General features: G+C 40.7%; 1 protein-coding gene across 2 annotated transcripts in view; it reads left to right on the forward strand.

Moving 5' to 3' along the window:
* PAPSS2 (3'-phosphoadenosine 5'-phosphosulfate synthase 2) overlaps positions 1–27,528 on the forward strand; it is a 46,917-nt gene extending 19,389 nt beyond the window's left edge. The window contains exons 2-13 of one of the 2 annotated variants that reach the window (XM_069980335.1): positions 8,858–8,975; positions 9,677–9,912; positions 11,586–11,724; positions 11,864–11,982; positions 12,667–12,780; positions 13,587–13,698; positions 15,038–15,079; positions 16,419–16,624; positions 20,124–20,259; positions 22,446–22,714; positions 23,842–24,071; positions 27,112–27,528. In XM_069980335.1, the coding sequence (XP_069836436.1) occupies positions 8,858–8,975; positions 9,677–9,912; positions 11,586–11,724; positions 11,864–11,982; positions 12,667–12,780; positions 13,587–13,698; positions 15,038–15,079; positions 16,419–16,624; positions 20,124–20,259; positions 22,446–22,714; positions 23,842–24,071; positions 27,112–27,253 (1,863 nt within the window). In that variant the 3' untranslated portion in view covers positions 27,254–27,528. The remainder of the gene's footprint in view (positions 1–8,857; positions 8,976–9,676; positions 9,913–11,585; positions 11,725–11,863; positions 11,983–12,666; positions 12,781–13,586; positions 13,699–15,037; positions 15,080–16,418; positions 16,625–20,123; positions 20,260–22,445; positions 22,715–23,841; positions 24,072–27,111) is intronic. The other variant, XM_069980336.1, reaches the window with a different exon arrangement.
* Positions 27,529–27,732: the final 204 nt, after the last annotated feature.

Below are 27,732 nucleotides of genomic sequence, written 5' to 3' on the forward strand. Positions count from 1 at the left end.
ACAATGGCCGTTGTTACAGATTGTTTAATGACACGATGGCATTACATTAGATTGCATGTAATCACGTCCGTGGTTCTCTGTGGCCGCACAAAATAATTGACTGGCCACACAATGTAAAGTATGGTTCCTGACCGTACTTTACATTATGCTGTATGGCTTATTGGAGTGCGGGCAGATCCAAATGTGCCCGCATTCCAATTCAAATAAAGTGATGTTTATCTGGCCGATACTATAGCATCGGCCAGGTCAACATCACACACTGGGTCAAACAACGGACGATGTTCATACAGAGTGTAAACATGGCCTAAGACAGGGGTGAATATACAAGATCTAATATGAAAAAGAAAATAGACCAGTCAGGTTTGGCCTACAGCAAGAGGAACAGGATTGCTGAAAGAAGTCCAAAATTATAAATGCATTTGCTTCAAGAATAGACATCAAATAGGGTCTGGTTTTACTATTACTAAATTATCATCATCCGATCCAACAAAAGAAGATGGTATACAAATGCCCCCAGTGATGTTGTAGCAGAGGTCACAAGGGTAAGGGTAAATAACCCTGCTTTGGAAAGTCAATAGTCCAACATTCATTAGGACTATGAATGCCTATTGTCTGTATACAGCTGAGGCCACATGACATATACCTCACCTAACCTTACAGCCACATCTATAAACTTTTTACCTAAAGACCCATTTGGTCTTGGCTCATGTGACTCTTGGCTTATGATCACTATGATCTCTTTTGCACAAAGACAAACCACAATGGAGATTCCAGTTACCTGTATATTACGGAGCACTTCTTGTTTACCAAGCTGTGAGACAGATGTGTGACCTTACTGATGTCCATGTTCTTTCAGTTCTCTTTACCTAGGTGCCATGTTCATGTAGGCTGATACAATGTGTGCTGCATGTGCTTCTGCTTTCCAGAGAAATGTGATCAATCAGTTATTCCACATCTGACCATACAGTAATTCTGCCCTCCATGAAGATAACTATGACTAAAGCTTGGTAAATGATACCCTAGGGTTTGCTAAAGAATATTCTAGGACTACTATTAAAGGTGTACATATGCATTTAATTAAAGTTAAATGAGCACTATCATTACAAAAACTTTTGACATGTACTACATGCACTAGGGACATGTCAAAAGTTTCGACTAGAGTCAGGGTGATGATACCCCAGCCGAACACTAGAATGAGCAAGGAGAAGCACTTAACAATTCTATAAGCATTCAGCTAAGCACCATATTTTGTCCATGTTTTAGCTGTATAAAAGAAGTCAATACATTCAAAATAAACAGCAAGAACTAAAGCATTAAAATATGCAGGCAACTATCAGCAGGGGAACTATCAGCAGGTTGGATATCATATAGTAGGATCTCAAGAAGTAAGCTTTTGTGGAAAATGGTAGTAGTATATATCAGGTAAAGGGGATATATATATGTGTGTGTATACATGAGTAGATTTATGCATGAAGCAATACTAAAACATTTATTATCAGTATCTCAGTATCTCATTCTATTTGTCTAAGACAGACCTGTAATTTGTATATATATCATATAGATAATTTGGAAAAATAAAATAAAAACATAGTTAAATACATATTTTTATTTTACTTTTTTCCCCAAGTTATCTATATGATATATATATACAAATTACAGGTCTGTCTTAGACAAATAGAATGAGATACTGAGATACTGATAATAAATGTTTTAGTATTGCCTCATGCATAAATCTACTCATTTAAACACACACACACACATATATATATATATATATATATGTACCCTATACCTGATATATACTACTACTGACATTTTCCACAAAAGCTTACTTCTTGAAAGCCTACTTACTACTTTATTTCCTATTGTCCTTGGGCGCTGACACAGTAGTGCACTCGAAGTGGGCATCGTTCACACGTAATAGTAGGGTACCATCCTCAGTCCTGCACTGTTAGTCGGGGTAAATTCCGCTCTGGAGCATTGTTAGGAGCACTGCCGTGTCATCCGGCCTGCCCTCTCCATTAGAAGGAGCTGGCTGATGACGCGGTTGTGCTCCTAATGGTGCTCCAGAGCGACTTCACCCAGACTAACAGCCATACCTTCCTCCTCAGCGTCCCGGGCTCTATACAGGGCTATCAGCAGGTTAGATCCATCTAACCTGCTAATAGTTCCCCTTTAAAGCATAGCCAAGGATACTCTTGTATCAAAAAAAATTATAAAAGAGAACAGCATTAATAATGACACAGGTTACCCAACTATGTTCCTCTTTAGGTACCAGTCAGTGGCGTCTATGAGAACCTGTTTACTAGGTCATTGACTCCTGAATATATAGAAAAGCCAATTATGGTGTCTTCAATATATAATAATTAGATGTTATGAGGCATACCTTGGACATGCAGTTCATTGATCTCTCACCCATTGTTTTCTAGTTTGTTTCCTGGAGAGTTGTAGTCTTTTCTCCTTTGTCACTTGTTTGTTGAAAGAAAAAAGACAAAGTCCAATGTCAAGAGATTCAGTATCCCAAAGGTCACGAATATTGGTGTCTCTGAGCACAGGGGCCAGTGCTTTAGCATAGAAACAGAGAAGATTGTCAGCAGAAGAAACCAAGATGGCCCATCTAGTCTGTCCTTATATTATTTCCTTTCTTATTATAGTAGGATAGATATATGTTTATCCCAGGCAGATTTACATTCAGTTATTGTAGATTTACCTGCCACATCTGCACGAGTTTACACATGTTCTATCTTATTAGTATGTTTATGTAGGTGAGGTCTCCAGAACTGGACACAGTATTCCAGATGTGGTCTCAATAGAGCTCTATACACCAATGCTTCTCAATTCCAGTTGGAATTGGCTCACCAACAGGTCATGTTTTTAGGATATCCCATACAAAGAACACTTGTGATAATACCTGATGCCATGAGTATGATCAGTATAACCTGTGAAATACCAAGGAAATCCTTAAAACTTGCTGTTGGTGAGTCATAAGGAGTGGAATCAATATACACTATACGCTATAGATATATACAGATATACACTATACACTCTATACACCAACACCTCCTGACACTATACAGCCAAGCATACAATTTGCTTTCTCTAAAACAGCACTTCTCAAACTTTTTCTACTGGAGCCTCACCCAACAGCCCAAAGCAATGCTTGCGCCTAACCAGACTGACCAGGAGGATGCCTGGGCCTTACTAACTGTGGTGAAAGTCCATTTAAAAGCTGGAAATAATGCTAGGGCTAACTTTCACTCATCTCTCAAGCTCTCTATACTAATAAAGCAAGTACACAATAAGTTAATAATGTTGCTAAAATGGAGATTTTTGCAAACAGCAAAAGGACAGTGCAGATCAAAGTTACTTTTGTGAAAACTGGCTCCCCAGCTGGGCCTCACCAACAACTAGGGGGCGCCTCACTGGTGAGGCCCACCTCACAGTTTGAGAAGCACTGCTCTAAAATATGATTGGACTGGTGACTCATTTTAAGGCTGTCGGAAATTACTACCCCTTAATCCTTCTCTTCTGAAGTCTTTGCTAACAAGGAACTGCCAGCATGATAGATGATTCCTCCTCCCTGAGTGAATATTTTATATTTGGAAACATTAAACTGCAATTTTAATAGTTTTGACCACTTTGCATCACATTGTGCCCTACAATTCTGGTTTATATGCAGGATGTTCATGTTAATTTAGGATTGGTAAACAGGGTAGTATGGAGGCTGCCAAAGACAATTCCATAATTTGGTTGCACTGGTGACTAAGGCTGTCGGAAATCACTACCCCATAATCCTTCTCTTCTGAAGTCTTTGCTAACAAGGAACTGCCATTATAATAGAAGATTCCTCCTCCCTAAGTGAATTATTTTATATTTGGAAACATTAAACTGCAATTTTCATTATTTTGACCACTTTGCATCACATTGTGCCCTACAATTCTGGTTTATATGCAGGATGTTCATATTAATTTAGGATTGGTAAACAGAGTAGTATGGAGGCCGCCAATGACAATTCCATAATTTTGCCTCCCTATAAACTGGCTCTATGTCTTTTAGTCAACGAAAGCATTGTGTCCATTAGTGAAAACAGAATTCTTAAAGGAAAACGATCCTATAACAAAGTATCTACTTTTAAAATACCATAGTTAGCATTATAAGGCTATGTTCACGCACCGACTGCCATTTTTATTAGACTAACGGTCATTATTTTTAACAACAATCTTATAATACTGTTATTTACCATCCAAATGGCTTTCATTTTGACAGTGTGTTAACATAGTCGTATTGTCTAATGAACCTTTCTATATTTCATTCTTTGTTACTTCATCTCTGGAGCAGAAAACATGGGCTGTTGTAACACCTCCAGCAAACAGGAACTTGTAAGAAATATTCCTGAATATATGTAGATAAGTATAGTATCTGGCCTTCATCATATAAGTATACTGTACCTTGAAGGTTTATTGTCCTTTCACCCATTGTAGTGGAATTTATGGTTCCTTGAATAGCCTACTTTTCACTTGTTTGTTTAAAAGCAAAGTCCAATGTCAGAAGATGTCAATACTCTATAGGTCACGAGAATTAGAGTCTTTAAAACGTGTCCCCAATTTTCTAGAGAAACATTACAGCTATATGTAGGTGTGGAATATGGCTTCCTGTAGGAATTACTAAAGTATAATTTATTGTTGAACCTACACATATATTAGTGAATTAAATAGCTAGCAATTCATTTGGGACATTAGAGCATTCCAATAGTAATCCTACAAGGCATTGGGTGAATTGACTTCCCTGCCTTTGTCTTAAATAGGTTGGCAGTATGTTGGCTGTTACTAATAAATGCAGAACAAAGAAAAGCTCCGGCAACACTCATTCAGATGGTGGTCTCAATCTCTTTATGGAGCTAGCCCCTGGTAGATACAGCAACTAATCTTGAAAATAACTTTTGATCCTGAGAGAATTCTCTGGATAAAAAGTAACTTCTTTATTTCGATATCCATTAAAACCTGTAACAACTGCCACCAGCATTCAGTAACCAACATGTTTAACCTTCTTCATGCAGCCTTAGGCCATGTTCACCCTACGGAATCGGCGCCAAGATTCTGCGTGGAAACCCCCAGCGTGGACCCATTGTCAAATCCTGCCTTCAATTTGTTTGAATTGGGGGGCTTTCTCATGTCTTCTCAATTCTAAGAGCGGCGAGGCGCAGAGGCCCACGAGGCCTCGCATTCAAGGAGATTGAAGGCGATATTCACGCAGGGGGTGTCTGCACGGAATCTCTGCGCCGATTCCGTAGTGTGCGTTAGTTACTGTTGCTTATGAAAAACTATTTTTTCTATAGAACAGAAAATAGCAGCTGACGTAATACTTCCAATATACCAATAAGGAATCGTTAGGAAGGCCGCAGGAACTATAAAATCACTAAAGCTCAGCTTTATTGTACTAGTGTTCTTGGATTTAAAAAAAGACAAGTTCTGTCTGTTATAAAGATGTGAGAGAATGATGCACTTGTTGAATGTGTAGATTCTCCAACAATGGATCCACATTTTCATTGTCTTCACTCCCACACATACTCAACCAGCTTATTCTCTGTACACCATATATTCTGCATTTTCTTATTTCATCTTTGGTTCTGTCAGGTGACATTAGTGTTAGAAAAATAATGTCCCCAACCTTCAATGTTGGAAATAAAGAACCTTGTGCTGCATTTAAATACTGGGGTGTTATCTATAATAATAGTCTACTGTCACCCACCCACCATCTTGATGAAGGTTTCTTCTATAATATTCACACAGTCTTAGGCTATGTTCACACTACGTAAAACTACGGCCGTAGTTCTCGCCGCGGAACTACGGCCGTAGTTTTGCGTTGTGTGACATAGCCTTATGTTGAATGGGATCCCGGCCGGAGCGTACGATGTGTACACGCTCCGGCCGGGATCCCATGCGGCGCCGGAAAAAACTGAAAGGTCAGTTTTCTGCGGCTGGAATTCAGTGAATTCCGGCCGGTCTGATACGCCGTGTGAACATAGCCTTAATTATTAAGCTGGTGTTCAATAAACTTTAGTCTATTTTTATGGTTCAGTGTCCAAGCAGGTAAAGAATTCTCTTGTATACCATATGTAATGTATTTGTCAGTACACTAGAGGTTATTGATTTACTTTAAATACTGTAAATGTCTAGAAGTCTGATTGTATTTTTTATTGTTGTATAGTCAATGGCACTGGTAGATGAGACTTTTATTACTACTGTCTTATGATGGTGAATGGCCATGTGCTATATAAGTTCTCCAGCCCATAAGCAAACTCTACAGGCTGCTCATGGGTAAATTATTTTGCATTCCAAAAGCAAACCTGCTCAAATATAATACCTGGCTACTAAGGTAACCAAAAAAATCTTAAAAGGCCAGTCATCCCTCCTGACTTAGCATTTGAAGGGGTTTAACAGGGTTTTTAAAAGCATTGTTATAGGACAGGACTGGCCTTAAAATTCTTTTGCTGTCTTTTACCAGTTCTGCTGTGATGGGGTCACATACATTATTCATGAGAGACTGCCACCAATCACTGTCCTCATCATGTTCCATACATGTAAGAAGGGACTGTTGACTGCAGCATCATGTGCACAATGTATGTGAATTCATCTCAGCAGAAGTGGTGGGGAACTCAAGAATGGCAGTGGAGAGGATGTTAATCTCATCTAGGAGGTTCCAGCCTGTAGTTCATTGTAGTTCATCACCAATCCCTGAAAACCACCTTAAGGCCTGGTTCACACTACATAAGACATCGTCCGTTCTCTGACACGGCCGTGTCACAGAACGGCCGGTGTAAGTGAAGTTCATCCTGGCCGGCACTGCAGTACCGGATAAACTTCAAGTCTTTTAGAATTGGGAAGCACACAATGGAGAGTGGAGCCGGAGCCGCACTCTACATTGTGTGAACTGTCAGTCTTGTGTGGCTGCTATTCAATGAATAGCGGCCGCACAAAATTGACATGTCAGTTTTCACTGGGGCTGCTTGAAATCCCAGGCGGAGTGTATAATATGTGTATACACTCTGGCCAGGATTCCATTGACTTAATCACGACCGGTGTTGCAATTTGCAACAAAGGCCATGATTAATTGAAAATTTATTTTGTGTGAACATACCCTAAAAGAAGACATGCTGGTGTGTGTTGAGCCACATTTATCAGGAGGTGCATGCCTTTCAATAAGTCTGGCACAGCTGTGAACTTATGATATTATCCCTGTATTATTGGGTAAAATATATGTGTTTTGCTAACTTAACCAAAATGTTCAGATACGTCTTTAAAGAAGGTGACCAATTAAGATACAACACCATTTTATTAAACAAATTATTAAAAAGATTATGGGAAATATATAAAAGTATTATATACAAATGGTATGGCAGACATAATAATTCATCTGTCATAAAACTTCACCTGCGGAGAGGCTACCAGCCATCTGACAGAGACCTGGGCCTACACTATGGAAGCTCCCTTACCATAAATCCAAACCTCTCTACCAGATCGCTGTGACTCTGTGGGATTATATACACAGATTTGTTGTGTTTGTTTGTATTACCTCATGTTAAAGAATAGAAATGGCCAGTTCTAATCTTTAAGAGGGCAATACTCAAACAATGGGGCAATGTACAAAGAAATCCTGAAGTAATTTTATGAGGTTCATCTGATGGTTTTTGGTTTAGAGACACTAGGCCCTATACTATATTCTGTTGAATCAGAAAGAGCTGTTTAAACATTCTGTTGGCTCTGCAAGCTATCTCCATTGAATTAGTAAAAGCTTTCTTCAGACTTTTTGAATGACCCAGAAGTCTCGTGTGTACGGCTATAAATGACACACAAAATGGCAGCCGATATACTTCAAATAGCCACAGTTTAGTCCTAGCATTACAGTATGTTTTAATTTTAGCCTTTCCAAATCAATCATGAGTTACTGAAATGATCCACACACTTAAAGAAGGTATTCTGTGCTTTCCATTGGCCATAGTAGTGGCATAATACAAAGACAGACCATCAATTTGAAAAGCCTGGACAACCCCTTTAAATGTACAAAATCCCTATTAGAAAAAATGTAGATCAGTATGAATATGTAGCTAGAGATCCTAAGACAGTCTTGCTTCTTTCTACATCTAACCTTGTAGTATGTAGTTATATCTTGTGTGTTATGAATGGTCATTTGGGTGATGTGGATGTTCTTAATAAGGTTTCCTTCCAAAGAATGGCCTGTTGTTCTCATATGCGGCCCCCCAATGGAGTTATCATAGGAGGCCAAGTGTCTGTTCTGATATACATTAGTATTTATTTAGCAGAACCACCCAAAATTTCAGTGAGCTATTGACGTCTAAAGGGTTGGTGCTCTCAAAGAAAAGCCAAAAGGCAATAAAAGAAGATTTAGAGGACACCTCAATGTGATGGATTCTTGGAAAGGTTTTCCTATACAATGTTACATGATAAAATTTTCAGGCTAAATTCAGATGTAAACTGGTTTACCCTTTCAGATTAAGCAATATTCTTGTAAGGCCTTTCATACCATAAACCTTGATGTAGTAGTGATAAAGTAACATCATTACTATACTGCTTCATTTACATCTAGTGCAAAGTGCCATCAGACCAGTGAACTCTAATAAACCGTGACTTAGCTATCTGCTGTTACAGTCTTGCACGTCCTCTTCATTATAGGGTACTGCTCTATTGTATTATACATGCTGTAGTACTTCTATTACCAAATCTATGTTAAACATCTATGTCAAACAGTAAATTAGTCACTGCACTGAAATGACAGCATTAGTCATACAGCATATGTACACGGTACATATATCTAAACCATAGTATTTATTTTTACATAGCCTCAATTTCAGAAGTCTACGAACGTTGTTTACCAGTCCCACCATGTGACCAGGAACAAGAGAGGACAAGTTGTTGGCACCAGAGGAGGATTCCGCGGCTGCACTGTTTGGTTAACAGGTAGGAGAACATTGTCTGCTTCTTATGTAATTCATAGGACACCTGGAAACAGACACCTGTGGGTCCTGATTCATAAATGCATATTTATGAATATTGTATGTGTCATATTTATGAATATTGTATGGTATTGTATGTGTCATACATAAATTGTGTGCTTGTTTTAGGACACTCTATGTATGTGCTATGTATGATGAAAATACAAATATTCTTCTATCCATGTAAGGCTAGGTTCACACTGCATTTTTGCAATGCGAATCCTAAAAACTGATGAAAAAAACGGATGCATTTGTGTGCATTCGTTTTGATCCGTTTTTCCATTGACTTCCATTGTAAAAAAAAAATGATCAAAGCAGATCCATTTTTTTTTATGGGCACAGAAGTAGTGTCAGCTACGTTTTGTGCCCGTCAAAAAAACGGATCCGTTTTGATCCGTTTTTATTTTTTTATAATGGAAGTCAAAGGAAAAATGGATGCACACAAATGCATTCCTTTTTGTCATCCGTTTTTTTGCAAAAAACGGATAAAAAAAGTGTTGCAAAAACGCAGTGTGAACCTAGCCTAACACAATTGATTTTACAACTCATCACTTTGATTTAGACCCTAAAAGTATTTATTTATTTATTTTTTTTTTTTGAATAGCCAAAGTTCTTTGTCATGTGACAATGTAATCTGTATAATCCATATAATTTGTTCAATCTTAGGTTTATCGGGAGCTGGAAAGACAACTCTAGGGTTTGCCTTGGAAGAATACCTGGTGTCTCATGCCATTCCATGCTACTCTCTTGATGGTGACAACATTCGTCATGGACTGAACAAAAACCTGGGCTTCACCTCCGAGGATCGGGAAGAGAATATTCGACGCATTGCGGAAGTGGCAAAACTCTTTGCCGATGCTGGTCTGGTGTGCATCACCAGTTTCATTTCTCCTTATGCCAAGGTAGCTCCCCATACAATGGCAAATGCAAAAAAAATCTATATCTAGACATTACAATTTCCAGGAAATGTGTGCAGCTTAATTTTGTCTTTTAACAAATTATACTTAAAGCATATTGGTCGTTATAAATACATTTTGGACATGTCAAAGGGGCTGAGATCCCCACCATTCAGGAGAACGTGTGAGAAAGCGCATGCGGTGGCGTGCTTGACTTTCCCACTGTCAATCATTTCTGTTCAGCAGCCCCAAAGACTTATAATGGAACTGCAAGCTAAGGAGTGAAAATGTGCTACTGTGCTTTTCCAGGTCCATTCTCCTGATTGGCCAAATACCTGAGAATTGGACTGATGACTAGAATGAAAGGGTTTTGGTGTTCTGCTAAGCATTGTGACCCTTATCCTTCCATTGGCCCTATTTGGGTCGTATGTTTCATACAGCATTACTACTGATAGGATAATGTCAGAATGAGTAGGGCTGAATGGAAAAGGTTTCTCATTGAGGAAAGTGCAAAAAGGCATGTGCTAGGCTTCCATGGAAAAAAAAAGTACAAAGAAGCCCTTCTCTAGAAGGAAGAGAGCTTACACTTTGGTGCCATCTATTGAAAGGAGCATGCCTGCAAGTCAGTACTCGGCCCTTTAAATAGCATTGAAGTAGGGCGAGAGTAGGAGGGATTAGGGACATATCTCATTAACAAGGAGAGTGGTATTGCACAGTTGTTCGTATATACCTATTTAAAGTGTCCTTGTTACTTTAAAAAAAAAAATTGACATGTCCTAGAAACATGCCAAAAGTTTTGATCAGTCAGGGTCTTGGTGTTCAGACTCCCACAAATCATTAGGCTCCGTTCACACTGAGTAACACTGGCGAAAGTCCGCAGCCTGACTCTGTGTGAACGGAGCCTTAGAGCTACCAAGAGCATGTGGCTGAATGTATTGTTTGCTTTGTGAGATCTGCGTCTTGCTGTAGTAGATGGTCTCTATAGAAATACAATGAGACCTGTGTCTGCTACATCAGTGTTTTTCGACTCCAGTCCTTAAGTACACCCAACAGGTTATACTTTGAGGATTTCCTTAGTATTTTGCAGGTGATATAATTATAGCTAGAACTTCAGATATCACCCAGGTTCTTTGTACATACTCAAATCATGACCTGCTTAGGGTACTTGAGGACTGGAGTTAAGAAACACTGCTCTAGGACAAGTCATAAGTCATTAAATATTTCCAAGAGGAACAACAGAGGGACGTCACAACAAGAAATTACGCTCCATTGTTGTTATTTTATGAAGGAATCAAGTATTTACTCACACAGACATGTCAGGAGTATGGATGGTCCGAACCGAGTTTGGTTCGGGTTCGCACGAACCCGAACTCTCGGTAATGATTCCCGCTGTCTGCCTGCTCCGTGCAGCGGGCGGATCCAGCGGGAGGACCGCCTGGAAAACTGGGATACAGCCATAGCCATAGGCCATAGATGCCTAGCGTTCGGGTTCATGCGAACCCGAACCTCGGAGGGTTCGGACCATCCCTAGTCAGCAGGTCTAATAGATCCTGTTTAAGCCTCCATATTGGCCACCTACAATAGGTAATTGAATGCAAGTTGTTTGCACCTTAAAATACACCTGCCGTTCGATTTCTAAGCATAAAACACTTATTGATGATCCTATGTTGTTTCAATAGGATCGTAAAGACGCTCGTAAAGTCCATGACAGTGCTGGACTGCCATTTTTTGAAATCTTTGTGGATGCTCCATTAGATATCTGTGAGAGCAGAGATGTGAAGGGCTTGTACAAGAAGGCCAGGGCTGGAGAAATTAAAGGTATGCTCAGGGAATTCTGTATACCAGCTTTATATGACATCATATACATGGAAGTATACACATCTGCTGAACACTACAGTATGTAGGCAGCTAGGTCTTACCGATTACTGACATGTTTGGTGTCTTCATTTATTGGCAGGATTTACAGGAATTGATTCTGAATATGAGAAGCCGGATAACCCAGAACTAGTCCTAAAGACTAATCTCTCCAGTGTAAATGAATGCATCCAGCAGATTGTGGAGCTACTGCAGGAGCGGGTAAGTGAAGCTACAATTTTGCAGACTTCTATAATAGAAGAAAACCCTACACATAGAGAAAGCCTCAGTAGGTATTATGGGAGAAAGGAGGGTGGACAGCAGAGGTCCATTACTGCTTCGTATGAGTTGTGTGGCCGCAAAACTACAATTTCCATTATGCCTGGATAGCCAAAGCTTTGGCATGATGGTAATTGTAGGTTTTCAACAGCACGAGGGCCAAGGGTTCCCCATCCTTGCTCCGAAGGCTCTACTGCATTGCTCAAAGGGGAAAGGCGAATCTTCCAGCAAAAGAGGGAATGAGTGAACTTTTTTCTTGAGATGTAAGGGTAGGGTGAAATGAACCAACATCTAGGGGTGGAGAGGATCAGTTTTGTTTTTTCCCCTCTTAACCTGTAGTGGTGCTTCGGAAGAACTGAGAACTTGCTGGGAGGTTCCTGCACCGATCATAGGGGGTTCCAGCAGTAGGACAACACATGGTTACACTTCTAACAAGCATTGTCCAAATCTGATATCCCATTACATGTGAAACTCTTTTTTTTCTGCAGTTATCATATTACAGAAGACAAAACAAGAACATGTACAGATATGATAATAATCTGCTAGTTATACATGCTATGCTACCCGCCCATGACTGTGTCTAAGAATTCTGGGTATGGGGTCAAATAATGTATTTATTTTCTTCAGGAAATTGTTCCATCAGGAGCTACAAAGGAAGTCCATGAATTGTTCGTTCCTGAAAACAAGTTGAAACAGGCTCAGGAGGAGGCTGAGAACTTGCTTGCAGTTGAGATAACTAAGGTAAACTCCATCCTTCAATTCATTGATGAAGAAGAAGAGGTTAAAGCAACAAAGGGCCCTTAGAGGAAAAAATGTCTGCCTGCTGTGTCTGATATTGCAATGCAGCCCCTGGAATAGGGATAGGCTGTAATACCAGACATAGCCTGTGGACAGGAGTGGTGCTGTTATTTGTAATCCTCTACAGCTCCGTCTCTCTATATAGCTCTATATAGCCATCCCTACATCATTTATACATATACAATCCAAAGCAAGCAGAAATGTTGGCTGCATCAGTAACTGTGAATTTGGGATAAAAAATTTCAGCTCCCATGTACTTTAAAGGAGAAGTCCAGTGGATTATAAAATCTGACAGGGGGGGGAATCATTACAAGTACTAAATTACCTCTCCCTGTGCCCACGGTGAGTGGCGGAACCTACTGCGGGACCCTCGCCGGAAGGCATTTTCTCCCAAGTTGTGATGATATCCCAACTCAGGAGAGGAAAGGCCTATCCCGGCTTATGGACTGGCTGCTCAGCCGCTGAAAGCAGCATAAAAATCTGCACTAAAAACTCCTGGAAAAAATGTTCAAAAATTCCTGTATTTTAAAATCATGTGTAAAAGCAAACTGTTTTGGAGGCAGTTTTTCCAGTGAGTTTATGCAAGTGGTTTTCACTAACTGTGCACGCACCCTTAGGTTCACACTATAGGATTATGTGGCAATGATGGCCAAAAAATCCTAGTGTGAACTTTGCCTTATAGTCACATGAAATGACTTTATTCTTACATGTATGAACTAACCCAGAGGTCTTTCCCATTGTGATTACAGCTGGATCTCCAGTGGGTGCAGGTCCTGAGTGAAGGCTGGGCCACACCGCTAAAGGGCTTCATGCGTGAGAGGGAATATCTGCAGGTCCTTCATTTTGACACCCTTTTAGATGGTATGGATTATTTATGGTTTACATTTGTGTCTCCTAGATGTAACAGTTGTTGGGTTTTATAGTGGAAAAATGATTTTACCAAAGTTATTTCTGGAGGATTTTAGTTGAGGACATACTTGAATATACTTTATTATGTATAGTGCAGAGCCTGAAGGGATGGTGAATGCTTGAATCTCTGTGCCCCTTCCCGTGGCCCCTCACTAGACATTACATAATGTATTAGATTTGCCTGGAATGTTTATCTACAGAAGAATTATCAGCAATCCTGATACTACTACTGTGTATTACTAAATACTACTTTTTCCCTAAGACTGTGTTGCGCCGTCCTGTTATTCTTATTGGAAATGAGTGAATTACACTAGGTTATTATCTTCATCAGACACTCTATTTGAAGCAGCGTTCGTTTGTCCTGTAATTTATATGGATTGTAAACAAAGCCTTAAAAAGGTCCAGGAAAAATTCACAGGATACGGTAAAAAAAGTAGGAGGGCACAGGGGGTTCGACTTCTGTATCCCCTGCCGATCCCCATATCAGGCCCAGCTGGCATACTCAGCTCTTTCGGTCGCTCCATAGGAATGAATAGAGCTGCGGGTCACATGTCAAACCTGTGGCTTTATTCCTATAAGAGCCGTCAGGACCCGATATGGAGATAGGTGGGGGCACAGAGATCAGAGATTTTATTCCTGGACAAGCTCTTTAAAGCATTTTTTTCAAGGCAAACCCTTTGAAGGTTAATCTACAGATTAGATTATGAATAGTTTATTGGCAGTTGAATAGCATGCTGGAGCAGGGAGCCATGAGCCCAATATCTTGGCAAACAGTTTTAAAGGTGGCAGGTCAATGTGTCAGAAACCCAACGCAGGCTATTCTGTCACAGTCATCTCATCACACCTGTTATCCTTACAGCAGGATAAAGCCCCTATTACAAGGGGCGATCTCCAGGAGCAAGTGAGCTCTGACCTGTCAGGTCAGCACTTAATTGCTCCTTGTTCCCTGCTTGCTGCCGGCGCTATTACATGTGCTGACAGCGAGCAGGTAAGTGCGAAGGGGCCGCGGGGAGCTTCATAGGAGATAGTGGCAATCTGCTGCTGCTGCTCCTATACCAAGGAGCAACGGCAGCAGATCATTGCTCTCCACATCATTGGTTTTTCAACATGAAAGACAATGATCAGCCGAAATTGTTTGTGGTGTTGGCTGATCATTGCCTTTTATTGCACAAAGCGATTATCAGCCATAATGGTCGAAAATCCAGTCGGACATCTGTCTGTCTCTAGGAATAACATGAATAAATGGTGTTAGCAGCTGAGTTTTGATTTATCAAACTGCACTTCTCTTTAGATAAGAAGCATAACTCAGATGTAACAATCTCAAAGTCTCTGGGTGAGTTTATATGATGTGAAAGGTATTAGCTCCAAATCATTCCGTCTCTTAAATTCCAGAGATCTATATACAATTTCTATAGCAGTCATTTAATTTTGATGGTAAGTTAAACGTGAGCCCATGAATTGCAGTAATTTGCACTTACAGAAAAATCAATATTAAAACCCTATAAAATTCATCACGTTACGTTCCCCATATAAGAAAAGGTTCTGTAAGTGCAACCCACATAATGCTAATGCAATGGACACAACAACATTTTAATACTGCTCTATAATAAATTGAATCAAGCTTAGTTTTCAATATGTAGCATCATAATTCCAGGTTACGAATATCTTATGGGTCAGTTTATGGATGGTCTAAAATGACGGCAGGGGATTATTTCAGTATTTTATATAAATAGTAAAATATTTCTTTACATTCAAAAAACACAGATTTTTATTGTCATTGGAATCAAAGTACCATCTATAAACTAATTCCATTAAGATGAAATATCAAAGAATCGAATGTTATTCTACAAATGGTGTCAATGTCTAAATTGAATTACATTGGCTCTTGCAGTCAACAGTATTTATTTCTGTTTTTTTACCGCTGCATAGAGTATAAGTTAATTCAGAAATGTTGTAATAGTTGACTTTTGGCCAATGTTAATTAAGGGTGGAGTACCCTTTAATACTGTAATGAATTGCTCCACCCTACAATGGATATGTGCCACCTTTCTGTGATCCGTTCTACAAATAAAACAAAAATTTTCTGATAACATTTTACATGGAACATTTACAGTGTGTGGATGAAAGGCAGCAAAGCCAGTAAGAAGAAAATGGGAAAGTGAACAATGGCCTCAGCTCACACTGTAAATTCTAGCTATTGATCATGGTTGCTATACTGCTTATGAATCTCAATGGTAACAACTACTAATTAGCAGTAATGAGCTTTTATCTCTTTGTTATTATGTATGAAACATTGTTTTATCCTCAGCTTTCGGGCAGGTGAAGTTGTAATAAAGCTGTTACAGACTTACTTAAGGTTGTCCATAATTAAAGTGTGTCTGCCAGCAAGAACGGGTTGCCCTATTCATGGGCAGCATGATTTAGAAACAGGTTCCCCTAATCCTACTGAACTATGTCAATGTCAATGTTATGTGCTGGGCCTTAGCAGATCCTGACCTGGCTTCTTCTAATCCATCTCACTGTGGTTGAGCATGGTATTTTTAAGAATTGTAGTCAATTAATAAAATTCCGTCTGTATGCTTCCACCACTAGGGGGAGCTTATTACTTACGATGTATACATACTGTATTTGTATCAACTATCTTTGTATTAATCATTAGATTGTGTTTATAGGAGGTGTTATCAATCTGAGCATTCCCATTGTGCTGCCAGTATCTTCAGAGGATAAGGAAAGACTGAGTGACGCCACAGCATTTGCCCTGGTGTATGAGGGTAAAAGAGTGGCCATTTTGCGTAACCCTGAGTTTTTTGAGCACCGAAAAGAAGAGAGATGCGCTCGTGTTTGGGGCACCACCTGTGCCCATCACCCTCATGTCAAGGTAAGCTCTGCTGCTATAGTGGTGACACGGCACTTCTAACAGAGCTATATGGAGCTCCAACACATGTGTGAACCTAGCCTAAAAAATCAGGCATCAGGAGATTTAACATGCATGGTCCTTCATAGTACTGGAGAGAGCAGAATAAGATGCTGCTAGTCACCTCTGACGCTGGATTTGGGCGAATACTTAACACACATTTTATGTGTATGTTTATGGCTTTACAAAATGACACTTTCCCCTGTAAGTGATGTCAGTGTAAACAGACAATGAAGGTTACAGTTAAAGGGGTTGTACACCAAAAAAATTTTTCTTTCAAATCAACTGCTGCCATAAAGTGACAGAGATTTGTAATTTACTTCTATTAAAAAATCTCAAGCCTTCCAGTACTTATCAGCTGCTGTATGCCCAGCAGGAAGTTGTATTATTTCCAGTCTGGAGAGCAGGAGAGGTTTTCTATGGGGATTTGCTGCTGCTTTGGACATTTCCTGACATGGACAGAGGTGGCAGCAGAGAGCACTGTGTCAGACAGGAAAGAAAACACCACTTCCTGCAGGACACACAGCAGCTGATAAGTACTGGAAGACTTAAGATTTTTTAATAGAAGTGAATTACAAATCTCTGGCTTTTTATGGCACCAGTTGATTTGAAAGAAAAAAAAAATTGGTGAACAACCCCTTTAAATCATTAATCGGCTAGAGTCCTACATGTTAATTGTTGGATTTCTGATACTGAGGTGGACTGTAAAATGGATAACACTCAAAAGTGTGCCTCTTTGCCTCCTTTTTAAAGGGCATGGGGATATAAGTTATTTATTTATTTATTTTCAGAAAATTGTTGGGTAAGTTCCTGTAGGTCACAAAAAAGTTTGACACAGAAGATATACACTTCTCAACCATAAAATTGCAACATTAACAAGGAAACGTTGTGGAATTATGTAAATGACTTGATTCATAGACATGTTAATAACATGCAAATAATTAGGGGAAAATTTATATATATATAGTTATATTTATATATATATAATTCGAAAATATTTAAGACATGTCAATTTATTCAATATCCAGGGTGAGTGCCACATGTAGAAATACCTGCACTTACACACCTTGGCATGCTATCAGTGAGGTTATTAATGGTCATCTGAGGAATGTTCCGCTACATTGAATGCACTTTGGCAATGCAAATCATCAAGATCTGCTGCTGTAAGCTCTCTTTGCAATTGCAAAGTCATGGCTTCCCAAATGTGTTGAATGGGAAACAAGTCCAGACATGCTGCAGCCGATGATAACAAGTTTAGGCCACTTAGTCTACTCAAAATTACATGGTGTGGCCTGGATTTATCATGTTGGAAAATGTCTCCTGGAATATGTTGAAGAAATGACCGCACTACTGGTTCCAGGACCAAATCAATGTACTGTTTAAAGCGTAACTGTCATTTCAGGGTAATTTTTCTGAAAACATTAAATATCAACAGTACAAGCGATTTTAAGAAACTCTGTAATAGGTTTTATGTACTAAAAGAGTTTCCTTCTGTACTGAAAAAGCAATCTCCCAGCCTCCCCCCTCACTTCAGATGAAGCAGGATTTCTGTGGCTATGGAGAGGGGAGGGGCTGAGAGGAGTGAGTGAGCACGGAGCAGTCCTGCACAGCACAACACCCTGCAATCTTCTCTCAGTAAGTTCATAGATAAGCACTGACCTTTCTGACACCTGAATTTAGCGTTTTAGCTGCCCAGACAGTCTACAAATAGCTGACCTTCATGTCACCTCTTCCTGCTCCCTCATCTCCCTCGGCCCCTCCCCCCTTCATAGGCTTACAATGGAGAGAGCAGAGCCCGTCTTCACTGGCTTCTCTGTAATGAAGACGTGTTTGCCTGATAATGCACAGATAAGAAGTCAGGGGGGAAGGCTGGGAGATTGCTTCTTGAGTACAGAAGGAGGCTTTTTTGGCTGATGAAACCTATTACAGAGTTTCTTAAAATCGCTTATACTACTGATTTCTGCAATAAAAAAAATATGACAGTTACGCTTTAACAGTTAGTCTACCTAGAATAAATATTTGAGGGGTTCACACCATAAACTAGTGTGATGTTAAAAATGTAAAACAGAGAACTACAAGCCGTGGGTTTAGGGTGCAGAACAATGCACCATGACAGCAATGGAGGCTGGAAAGGTCTATCCTCTTCAGTGATACGTCCTGCTTTTGTATCAGAACTATCAGAGTCATACATAGAGACTGCTCTGGAGCCAACATGGGCAATGTCATGAAAAGGTCTTCAGGAGAGAACATCACACCGGTCCTACTCCTGGGATTATGGTGTGTGGTGGCATATGGTATAGTAGCCATCTAGATTTCATTCCACTAACAGCTCAATATTACATTGACTTGGTTGTGGAACCAGTGGTTTGGCCATTTCTGCTGTCCCAGGAGCTGTTTTTTAACATGGCAACATTTGACCACGTTTCTCGTTCCACTGTGAGTAGTCTGCATGGCCTAAACTGGCACATGAGTGGTCGGTAATTGCAAAGGGAGCTGCCAGCAGCACACCTTGACTATTTGTGTATGCAAGTTTATTCAGCGTGTCAGAATATTCCTCAGACGAAAACTAATAATGACACTGAAGGCCCTATTACACGAAATGATTATCGGCCGTATTCGCTGACAGCGCTCGTTAGCTCCTCTGCATCGCCCAGTGTAGTAGGGGCTCGAGAGCGTGATACTTAGTAAATCTATGTCTGTGCACTCTGTTTTTATGGGTGCAATTTGAACAGGCAGACAAATTTGTAGATATATCAATTGCACTTCACAAGTTTCTTCTTATGCTTTTAAGCTTATTTTTACATTTAGCAACTTCATATATGTACAAAGAGATTCTCCAGATTATTTACATATTTCAAGGTGAAAATTGTATACTATAGATAGTGGAAAGTTTCGGACAGAAAATTACCTTTCTCAAGCAGTATACATTGGTGGGTGAAAGGAGACACCAACGGGGGCACATGTGCTAAAAGGAAGATGGCGGCCAAAGAATGATACTGATACTGAATGATACTAAAACATATCATTTTCTTTCTTATTGTACCCCATTAACATATTTATCAATACTGTAATTTCCATAATTCAACAATTTTTCTTCTTGGTGTGGCAATTTCAATAGATTGAGATAAGTAGGTCCTTTGTGACTGGCTTTTATTTCCCCCAGCCAGGTTTTTTTTGAACCTTAGACAAACTTTTAAAATAGCAGGCGTGTTTGTTTTTTTTACAGTAATGTTATAGTACCTTTTATGCCATGAGTAGTGATGAGTGGACTTACCAAACGTTCGGGTTTGTCTGACCCCTAATGCTCAGCATTTGACTCCTGGTGGCTGGAGAAGTTGGATACAGCCCTAGGGAGACCTGAAAAACATGAAGGTTTCGAGATGTTAAATGATTTACTCATGTAATTAGGGAATCAAGATGATATAAAGGTAGTTTTTACAAAAGTAAACATCTTATCGTTCAGATGGTCCTGGAAAGTGGTGACTGGCTGGTTGGTGGAGAGCTGGAGGTTCTGGAAAGAATCAGATGGGGAGATGGTTTAGATCAATACCGCCTCACACCTCTGGAGTTGAAACAAAAGGCTAAAGAAATGAATGCTGGTAAGGGTCCTTTTACATGTCCTATTATGAGCTTGATGTGTCTTTAAAAAGCGCGATTAATCACCTGGCCAGGCTGCACAAACAATCTCTGGTGCATTGTGCACTGCCTTCTCTAAGGGCCCTATTCCACCAGACGATTATCGTTCAGATTATCGTTAAATCGTTCGAATCTAAACGATAATCGTTCGGTTGAAATGCAGTAACGATTAACGACCGAACAAGAAATCGTTGATCGCTTTATAAGACCTGGACCTATTTTTATCGTTGCTCGTTCGCAAAACGTTCGCAAATCGTTCGCATTGAATAAGACATCGTTCGGTCGTTCGCAATAGATACGAACGCAATAGCGAAGAAATACGGAAGAAGAAACGATCGCAATTACGATCATAAGTAACGATTATCGTTCCATGGAAATGAGTGAACGTTTTCAGGTCTTTCGCAATAGCGGTCGTTTGAGATCGTTAATCGTTAACAATTATGTTAACGATAATCGTCCGGTGGAATAGGGCCCTAAGGCCTTATTCACACGATCCATGCAGCGATCCAGAGGAGAATCGCAGCACGCATCCCCTAGATGGGGCCCCCTGCCGTCTGGCACGGATCCACCCCTGGCAGCAGAGATGACAGGAGCGCATGATGTGCTCTCCTGTCATTGCATCTACTACTAAAGTATTCAAAAAACAAAGAGTGGTCAGCACTCACAACATAAAAGTCCCTTTAGATGGAATGTGGTGTTCTTATTATGGCTGTATGCCTCTCCACGAGCACGCGAGAAAAAACCCCCGGACCCAAGGGCATCCAACAAGGTATAAGCACGAAAGTACTCTCCAGCTCGCTTGATTACTTTTAAACCTTTATTGTATAATGTTTAAAAGGCCGACGCGTTTCGGGCTCTCTTGCCCTTATTCATGGCTCTCTGTCAGGAGGTCCCGAGACGACCCATGAATTAAGAAGTCGTCACCCAAAATATAAGGGGGGACTATTCCCTGTCCATGCCCTACAATGATAAAGGAGAAAGGTGAGCAGAGTGGCGTCAGTAGCCCCGCCACAAGAGGCGGGGCTACTGACGCCACTCTGCTCACCTTTCTCCTTTATCATTGTAGGGCATGGACAGGGAATAGTCCCCCCTTATATTTTGGGTGACGACTTCTTAATTCATGGGTCGTCTCGGGACCTCCTGACAGAGAGCCATGAATAAGGGCAAGAGAGCCCGAAACGCGTCGGCCTTTTAAACATTATACAATAAAGGTTTAAAAGTAATCAAGCGAGCTGGAGAGTACTTTCGTGCTTATACTAAAGTATTCCCCTGTGCTGACCGGCTACACACACTCACCGTAAGTGGCCTAGACTACGCTGCCGGGTGAAGAAGTCAGCTTAGTCCAGGCCACTACTGGTGAACATGAAGCCGGCACGGGGGAGTAGGTGATTGGTAGATGAGATGACACAGAGCGCACATCATGTGCTCTTGTCATCACTGCGGGGGGGGGGGGCGATTTGATCCGTGCCGCTATCGGCACTAGGACATGTCTTAATTTTTCGCAGTGCGGGTATCGGCACAGATCATGTGAATGGCTTCATTCACTTCAATGGTCCCTAAAACTTTACGGGACGTGTGAATGCAGCCTAAGTTTCCACTAAAAGTTGGTTAGAGGGGACTAGTATTTCTGTAACATCGGAAGACTACCAAACCGCTCCAGGAGGAAGATGCATTGCTTATGCACACATTATTTTACCCTGCTTGTTCGTAGTTTAGAATCCCTTTATTGTTGACCATGTATTCCCCTACAGCGACATCACAAGGGCATTTGTATATTTGGCTGGGAGCAGTCAATTTAATAGCTCATTTACTGTTCAGGCCTGATTATTTACGATCTTTGTAGGCCGCAGTGCTCTTTGAATAAGCCGTTCCTATGTTTGCATAACTCAGTAGTAGGGTGAAAGGAGATATTTAGTACTGTTAGTACTGTACACCCTGTCCTAGGGAAACCTTATTGGAATAACCTCAAGCTTGTGCTGTTTGCTGTCTGATAAAGCAATCTATTACTCTGCTCAAAGCATTGTGGGCCAGGATGTCCTCATAAGACTTCATAGTCAGAGGGCATGCACTGGAAGCCTGTAGACAAATCATATTCATGCCTGTAAATATTTAACAATGAAATTAATTCTCTTTATTTCTCTTCTCCCAGATGCCGTTTTTGCTTTCCAGCTCCGTAATCCTGTCCATAATGGACATGCTCTGCTCATGCAAGATACTAAGCGCCACTTGCTGGGCAGAGGATACAAGTGCCCAGTACTTCTCTTACACCCACTCGGAGGGTGGACCAAAGATGATGATGTGCCTTTAGACTGGCGCATGAAGCAACATGCAGCTGTACTGGAAGAAGGAGTCTTGGACCCCAAATCCACCATTGTTGCTATCTTTCCTTCACCAATGTTATATGCAGGACCCACCGAGGTGAGCATGTATTAGACAGCAGTACTATGAAATGTTCAAATGTTTACATTTAAAGGCTATGTTCACACTACGTAAAGAGACCGGCTGTTCCGTGAACATAGCCAAAAGGGACAGGGGCACTTTTATATTTAAAATAACTATAGAAAGACCTTGCAGAGCTGTCCCAGCACATTGTTAAAGGGGTGTTAAAGGAACTGAAAGGCATGTACATCCCGGACAAGCACAGCTGGTTTTATTCTGGAGAACTGGCAAACAAAGTTCTTGTTGTGCAACGATTTTAAGCATTTGTCTGCCAGTAGATGAGAGGTATTTGGCTGAGGTTGTATTATTGAATAACTGAGAAAAAAATGAAAACATTTGACTATAGTTGAACTTTTATACCAAGCATTTAAAAAATGGTGAAAGTGCCCTCATTGTCTTTAAGTGGATTAAGATTGCACATGTATACTATGACTTTATAGCAACAAATGTATAGATAAATATTTAGAACTAAAAGTCCAAATAGAACTTTAAGGCTGTATGCGCACGTCAGAGATATACGGTCTGTAAGCTGACTGTATAGCACAGACTGAACTCCTACTTACAGAACTACCGGCATCATAATTTATTATGATGTCCGAAGCTCCAAAACAGTTAAAGCTCTGTGCTGCTGTATTGGCACAGCCGTGTCAGTTTAGCAGCAAAGTTTTGCTGTTTCGGAGCTCCCTGCATCATAATGAATTCTGATGCCCCTAGTTCTGTAAGAGTTTAAGAGTTTAGTTTGTGCTATACAGTCAGCTTACAGACCATATATTAGTGACGTGCACATACAGCCTTAGCGTTCCATATTCTTTTGATCTTTTGTTCCTTTGACATAGAAAGTGTCTTTTGCCAGGAGATTTAGCTGTGGACTTCTTGTCCTCATAAAGTGAAGCGCACAGCCGTGTCATAAAAGAATTCAAACAATTCATACCATTGCACTATTTAAACGGCATTTCCGCCATATAGTACCATATCCTTTTTAGGTCTAAAATTCTTTGCTGATTAAATGTCACTGTCCTTAAAAATATTATGGTTAGGCCATCAATATCTGATCAGCTGTCCCATATCTATTCATTACTAACAGACAATGTCTATTTTTTTTACAGGTTCAGTGGCACTGCAGGTCTCGAATGATTGCTGGATCCAACTTCTATATTGTAGGGAGGGACCCTGCTGGCATGCCACATCCTGAAACCAAAGCTGATCTGTATGAACCAACACATGGTGGAAAAGTGCTAAGCATGGCCCCAGGCCTGACTTCTGTAGAGATCATTCCATTCAGGGTGGCAGCCTACAACACAAAGAACAAAGCTATGGAGTTCTATGACAAGGAAAGGTAAGATGTCTGATGCCACACATGGTCCTTCGGTGATATCACTGTACCCCACAGGGACAAGTAACAGAATGCGTTCAGGAGTAGCAATATTACAAATATGTGATTCACTTCATGCACTACGAACTGGAGAGAATGGAACGGCTGCACATCCCATCTATGGCTGATACTAATGCCGCTAGGCCTATATTAAAAATCAACAGCAGAGTGTCTGTATATGAATTGATCAAGCCATATTGCCCCGTGTACCACCGCGCAGGTCCTCTGGTCCACACGGGTCCCTACGCTAACTCCACACTGTGTCGGTCAGCGACAGCCAACCCCGCAAAGCGTGCACGTGCAGGGAAGAGAGGCCATGGAATAGCCCTGCAACCCCAATGTCACAGGACCAGACCCAAAAAGCCCCACCAAAACCCAGCCAGCACCACCGGCGGGGAAGGCTGCCCCCAAACGACACAAGTATGGAAATGGTATTACACTTACCATTGCTGCTCTCACAGAATGGGGAAGACATAAGGTCCAGACATGTGAGCACAGGCATATCCTGCTAATTTTGGTCATGTGGGTCTTTTAACCCCTTAACGACATCGGGCGTAAATTTACGCCCTGATGCCGGTAAGGGAGTTCAGAGCGGGGCCGCGCGGCGGCCCCGCTCTGAACCGCGCCGGTCCCGGGTGCCGCGTGTAGCCCGGGACCGTAGGTATTAGCGGGCACGGTCCGATCGCCGTGCCCGCTAATACAGTAATCGGATGCAGCTGTCAAAGTTGACAGCTGCATCCGATTACCGGACACAGCCTCATCCCTGGTGTCTAGTGGGGAGATCGCTCCTCCGGGATGTTATCCCGGAGGAGCGATCTCCGCAAATGAAGCCGGCCGGGGACCGCTCCAAGATGGCGCCGTCCCCGGCTCGGCACTCGTTTACTTCCGGCTGCAGCAGCCGGAAGTAAACGAGTGCCTATCTCATGGATCTCTGCAGCATATCTATGCTGCAGAGATCTCAATGAGAGATCAAAGCACTTATACTAGAAGTCCCCTAGGGGGGCTTCTAGTATATGTGTAAAAGTAAAAAAAAAAGTATTGTTAATAGTAAAAAGTCCCCTCCCCTAATAAAAGTCTGAATCACCCCCCTTTTCCCAGGTTATAAATAAAAGTAAATAAATAAATACATAAACAAACATGTTTGCTATCGCCGCGTGCGTAATCGCCCGAACTATTAATTAATTACATTCCTGATCTCGTACGGTAAACGGCGTCAGCGCAAAAAAATCCCAAAGTGCAAAATTGCGCATTTTTGGTCGCATCAAATCCAGAAAAATTGTAATAAAAAGCGATCAAAAAGTCGTATATGCGCAATCAAGGTACCGATAGAAAGATCAAATCATGGCGCAAAAAATGACACCTCGCACAGCCCAATAGACCAAAGGATAAAAGCGCTATAAGCCTGGGAATGGAGCGATTTTAAGTGTTGTATATTTGTTGACAATGGTTTAAATTTTTTACAGGCCATCAGATACAATATAAGTTATACATGTTACATATCGTTTTAATCGTAACGACTTGAGGAACATGTATAACAAGTCAGTTTTACCCCAGGGCGAATGGCGTAAAAACACATTTCCCCCAAATAAACAAAATGCGTTTTTTTTTTCAATTTCACCACACTTTGAATTTTTTTCTGGTTTCGCAGTGTACTTTATGGAAAAATTCAGCCTGTAATTGCAAAGTACAATTAGTGACGCAAAAAATAAGGGCTCATGTGGGTTTCTAGGTGGAAAAATGCAAGTGCTATGGCCTTTTATGCACAAGGAGGAAAAACCGAAAACGCAAAAATCGAAATTTGCTCTGTCCTTAAAGGGTTAAAGGAGTATCAAGGTAATTAGTAGACTCAGCTCACCCAGCCAGTGCACGACCAAAAAATCAAAGTATATGGAGAAAGACAAAGTAGGTCAGCACTTCCAATAAAACTTCGTTCTTTATTTCTTTACTCCATTAAAAATAAACAAAAAGGCAAATACAAAATAATAAAATACACATCTGACGCGTTTCTGGCTATACGCCCTTAATCATAGATCATAGATATGATTAAGGGCGTATAGCCAGAAACGCGTCAGATGTGTATTTTATTATTTTGTATCTGCCTTTTTGTTCATTTTTAATGGAGTAAAGAAATAAAGAACAAAGTTTTATTGGAAGTGCTGACCTACTTTGTCTTTCTTCTTATAAAGGAGTGCTAGCTAGTTGTTAGGTGTCTGGGATGTTCTGCCTCACGGTGCAAGACTGAGGTATCTTCCACCCAACACCCAAAGCCATCATATGACTGGCCTACTAAGCACAGGGCCATATAAACACTAAGCAAAGAATGAGATGCAGATTGGGCAATACTGAAACTGTGATCCCAAGGACTTGCTTTTTTGAGAGCCAATTTCCATAGGGTTACAGTCAATGGTTTCCCCAGAACACATTAATATTATGACTTGGGGGACTTGGTCATGCTGAGCCCACCAGAATGGGAGCTGTAACCAGACAGTCCCTAGTACCAAGCAGGACATAAGAAAAGGAGCCATCCTGATGGGACAAGCTTGAAAAGATAATAGATAGGGGTCCTTCACTGATAAACCACTGCTACTAGCTAGAGCTATAGGCTAAGCTGAAATCAGCTTTCTGGACTGTAGCACTGTATAAGGCACAGTATAAGACTCACGCATAGTATTTTGGTCAGTATATGGTCCTCCTTTTGGTCAGTATTTTTTTTAGCCAAAACCAAGAGTGGAACCAACACATAGAAAACTATAATGGCGCACATTTTCAGTGTTGGACCCACTTCTAGTTTTTGCTAAAAATACTGACCATAATGACCTCCAAAATGCGGATCAAAATACTGTGTGTGAACTCATCCTTAAAAGAAAGCAGTGTACATAAAATAACTAATAGGGAATCCCCCCCCCCACCCTGCTTATGGAAAGGATTTGGGTTGAGTTTTACTTCAATGTGATATGTGTGTCACAGCTTGATATAATATCCGAGCTTTTGTTTACAATTTTAGACACAGTGAATTTGATTTCATTTCTGGAACCCGCATGAGAAAACTGGCACGTGAAGGACAGAACCCTCCTGATGGTTTCATGGCCCCCAAAGCTTGGAAAGTCTTAACCGATTATTATTGCTCCCTGGAGAAGAATTGTTGATTTGAGCTACATACAGAGGAATTGTTATAGTTTAGTTGTTTTTTAAAAAAATTTATATATTAAATTAAATCTATTTACATGATCATCTCTAAGTATTTTTAAGCTTTTAATACAATGGTAATACCTATTTTTATGATTGGGAATCACTTGCCAGCTAAAAAGAAATGTTGCACTTATACAAATTCCAGAAATTACATTTACCATTGGTTGAGACTTCTGTTCCTTGTAAACTGGGTAATATCATGTAAATAATAAAACATATATGTCCTGATAAATTTCCCCAGCAGTTTGTGCTTCAGAGCTGTTCTTTTTACAGTAAATCGAGCCTTAAAGTGACTCTGTACTAGAGATGAGCGAACCGGCTGAGGTTCAGGTTCGTATGAACCTGAACTATCGGCTTCTGATTACCGCTGTCTGCCCGAGAGGCTGGAAACAGCCTGAGGACCGCCTAGAAAACTGGGATACAGCCATAGCCATAG

Source organism: Dendropsophus ebraccatus, chromosome 8 (assembly GCF_027789765.1).
Source record: "Dendropsophus ebraccatus isolate aDenEbr1 chromosome 8, aDenEbr1.pat, whole genome shotgun sequence".
NCBI classification, from domain to species: domain Eukaryota; kingdom Metazoa; phylum Chordata; class Amphibia; order Anura; family Hylidae; genus Dendropsophus; species Dendropsophus ebraccatus.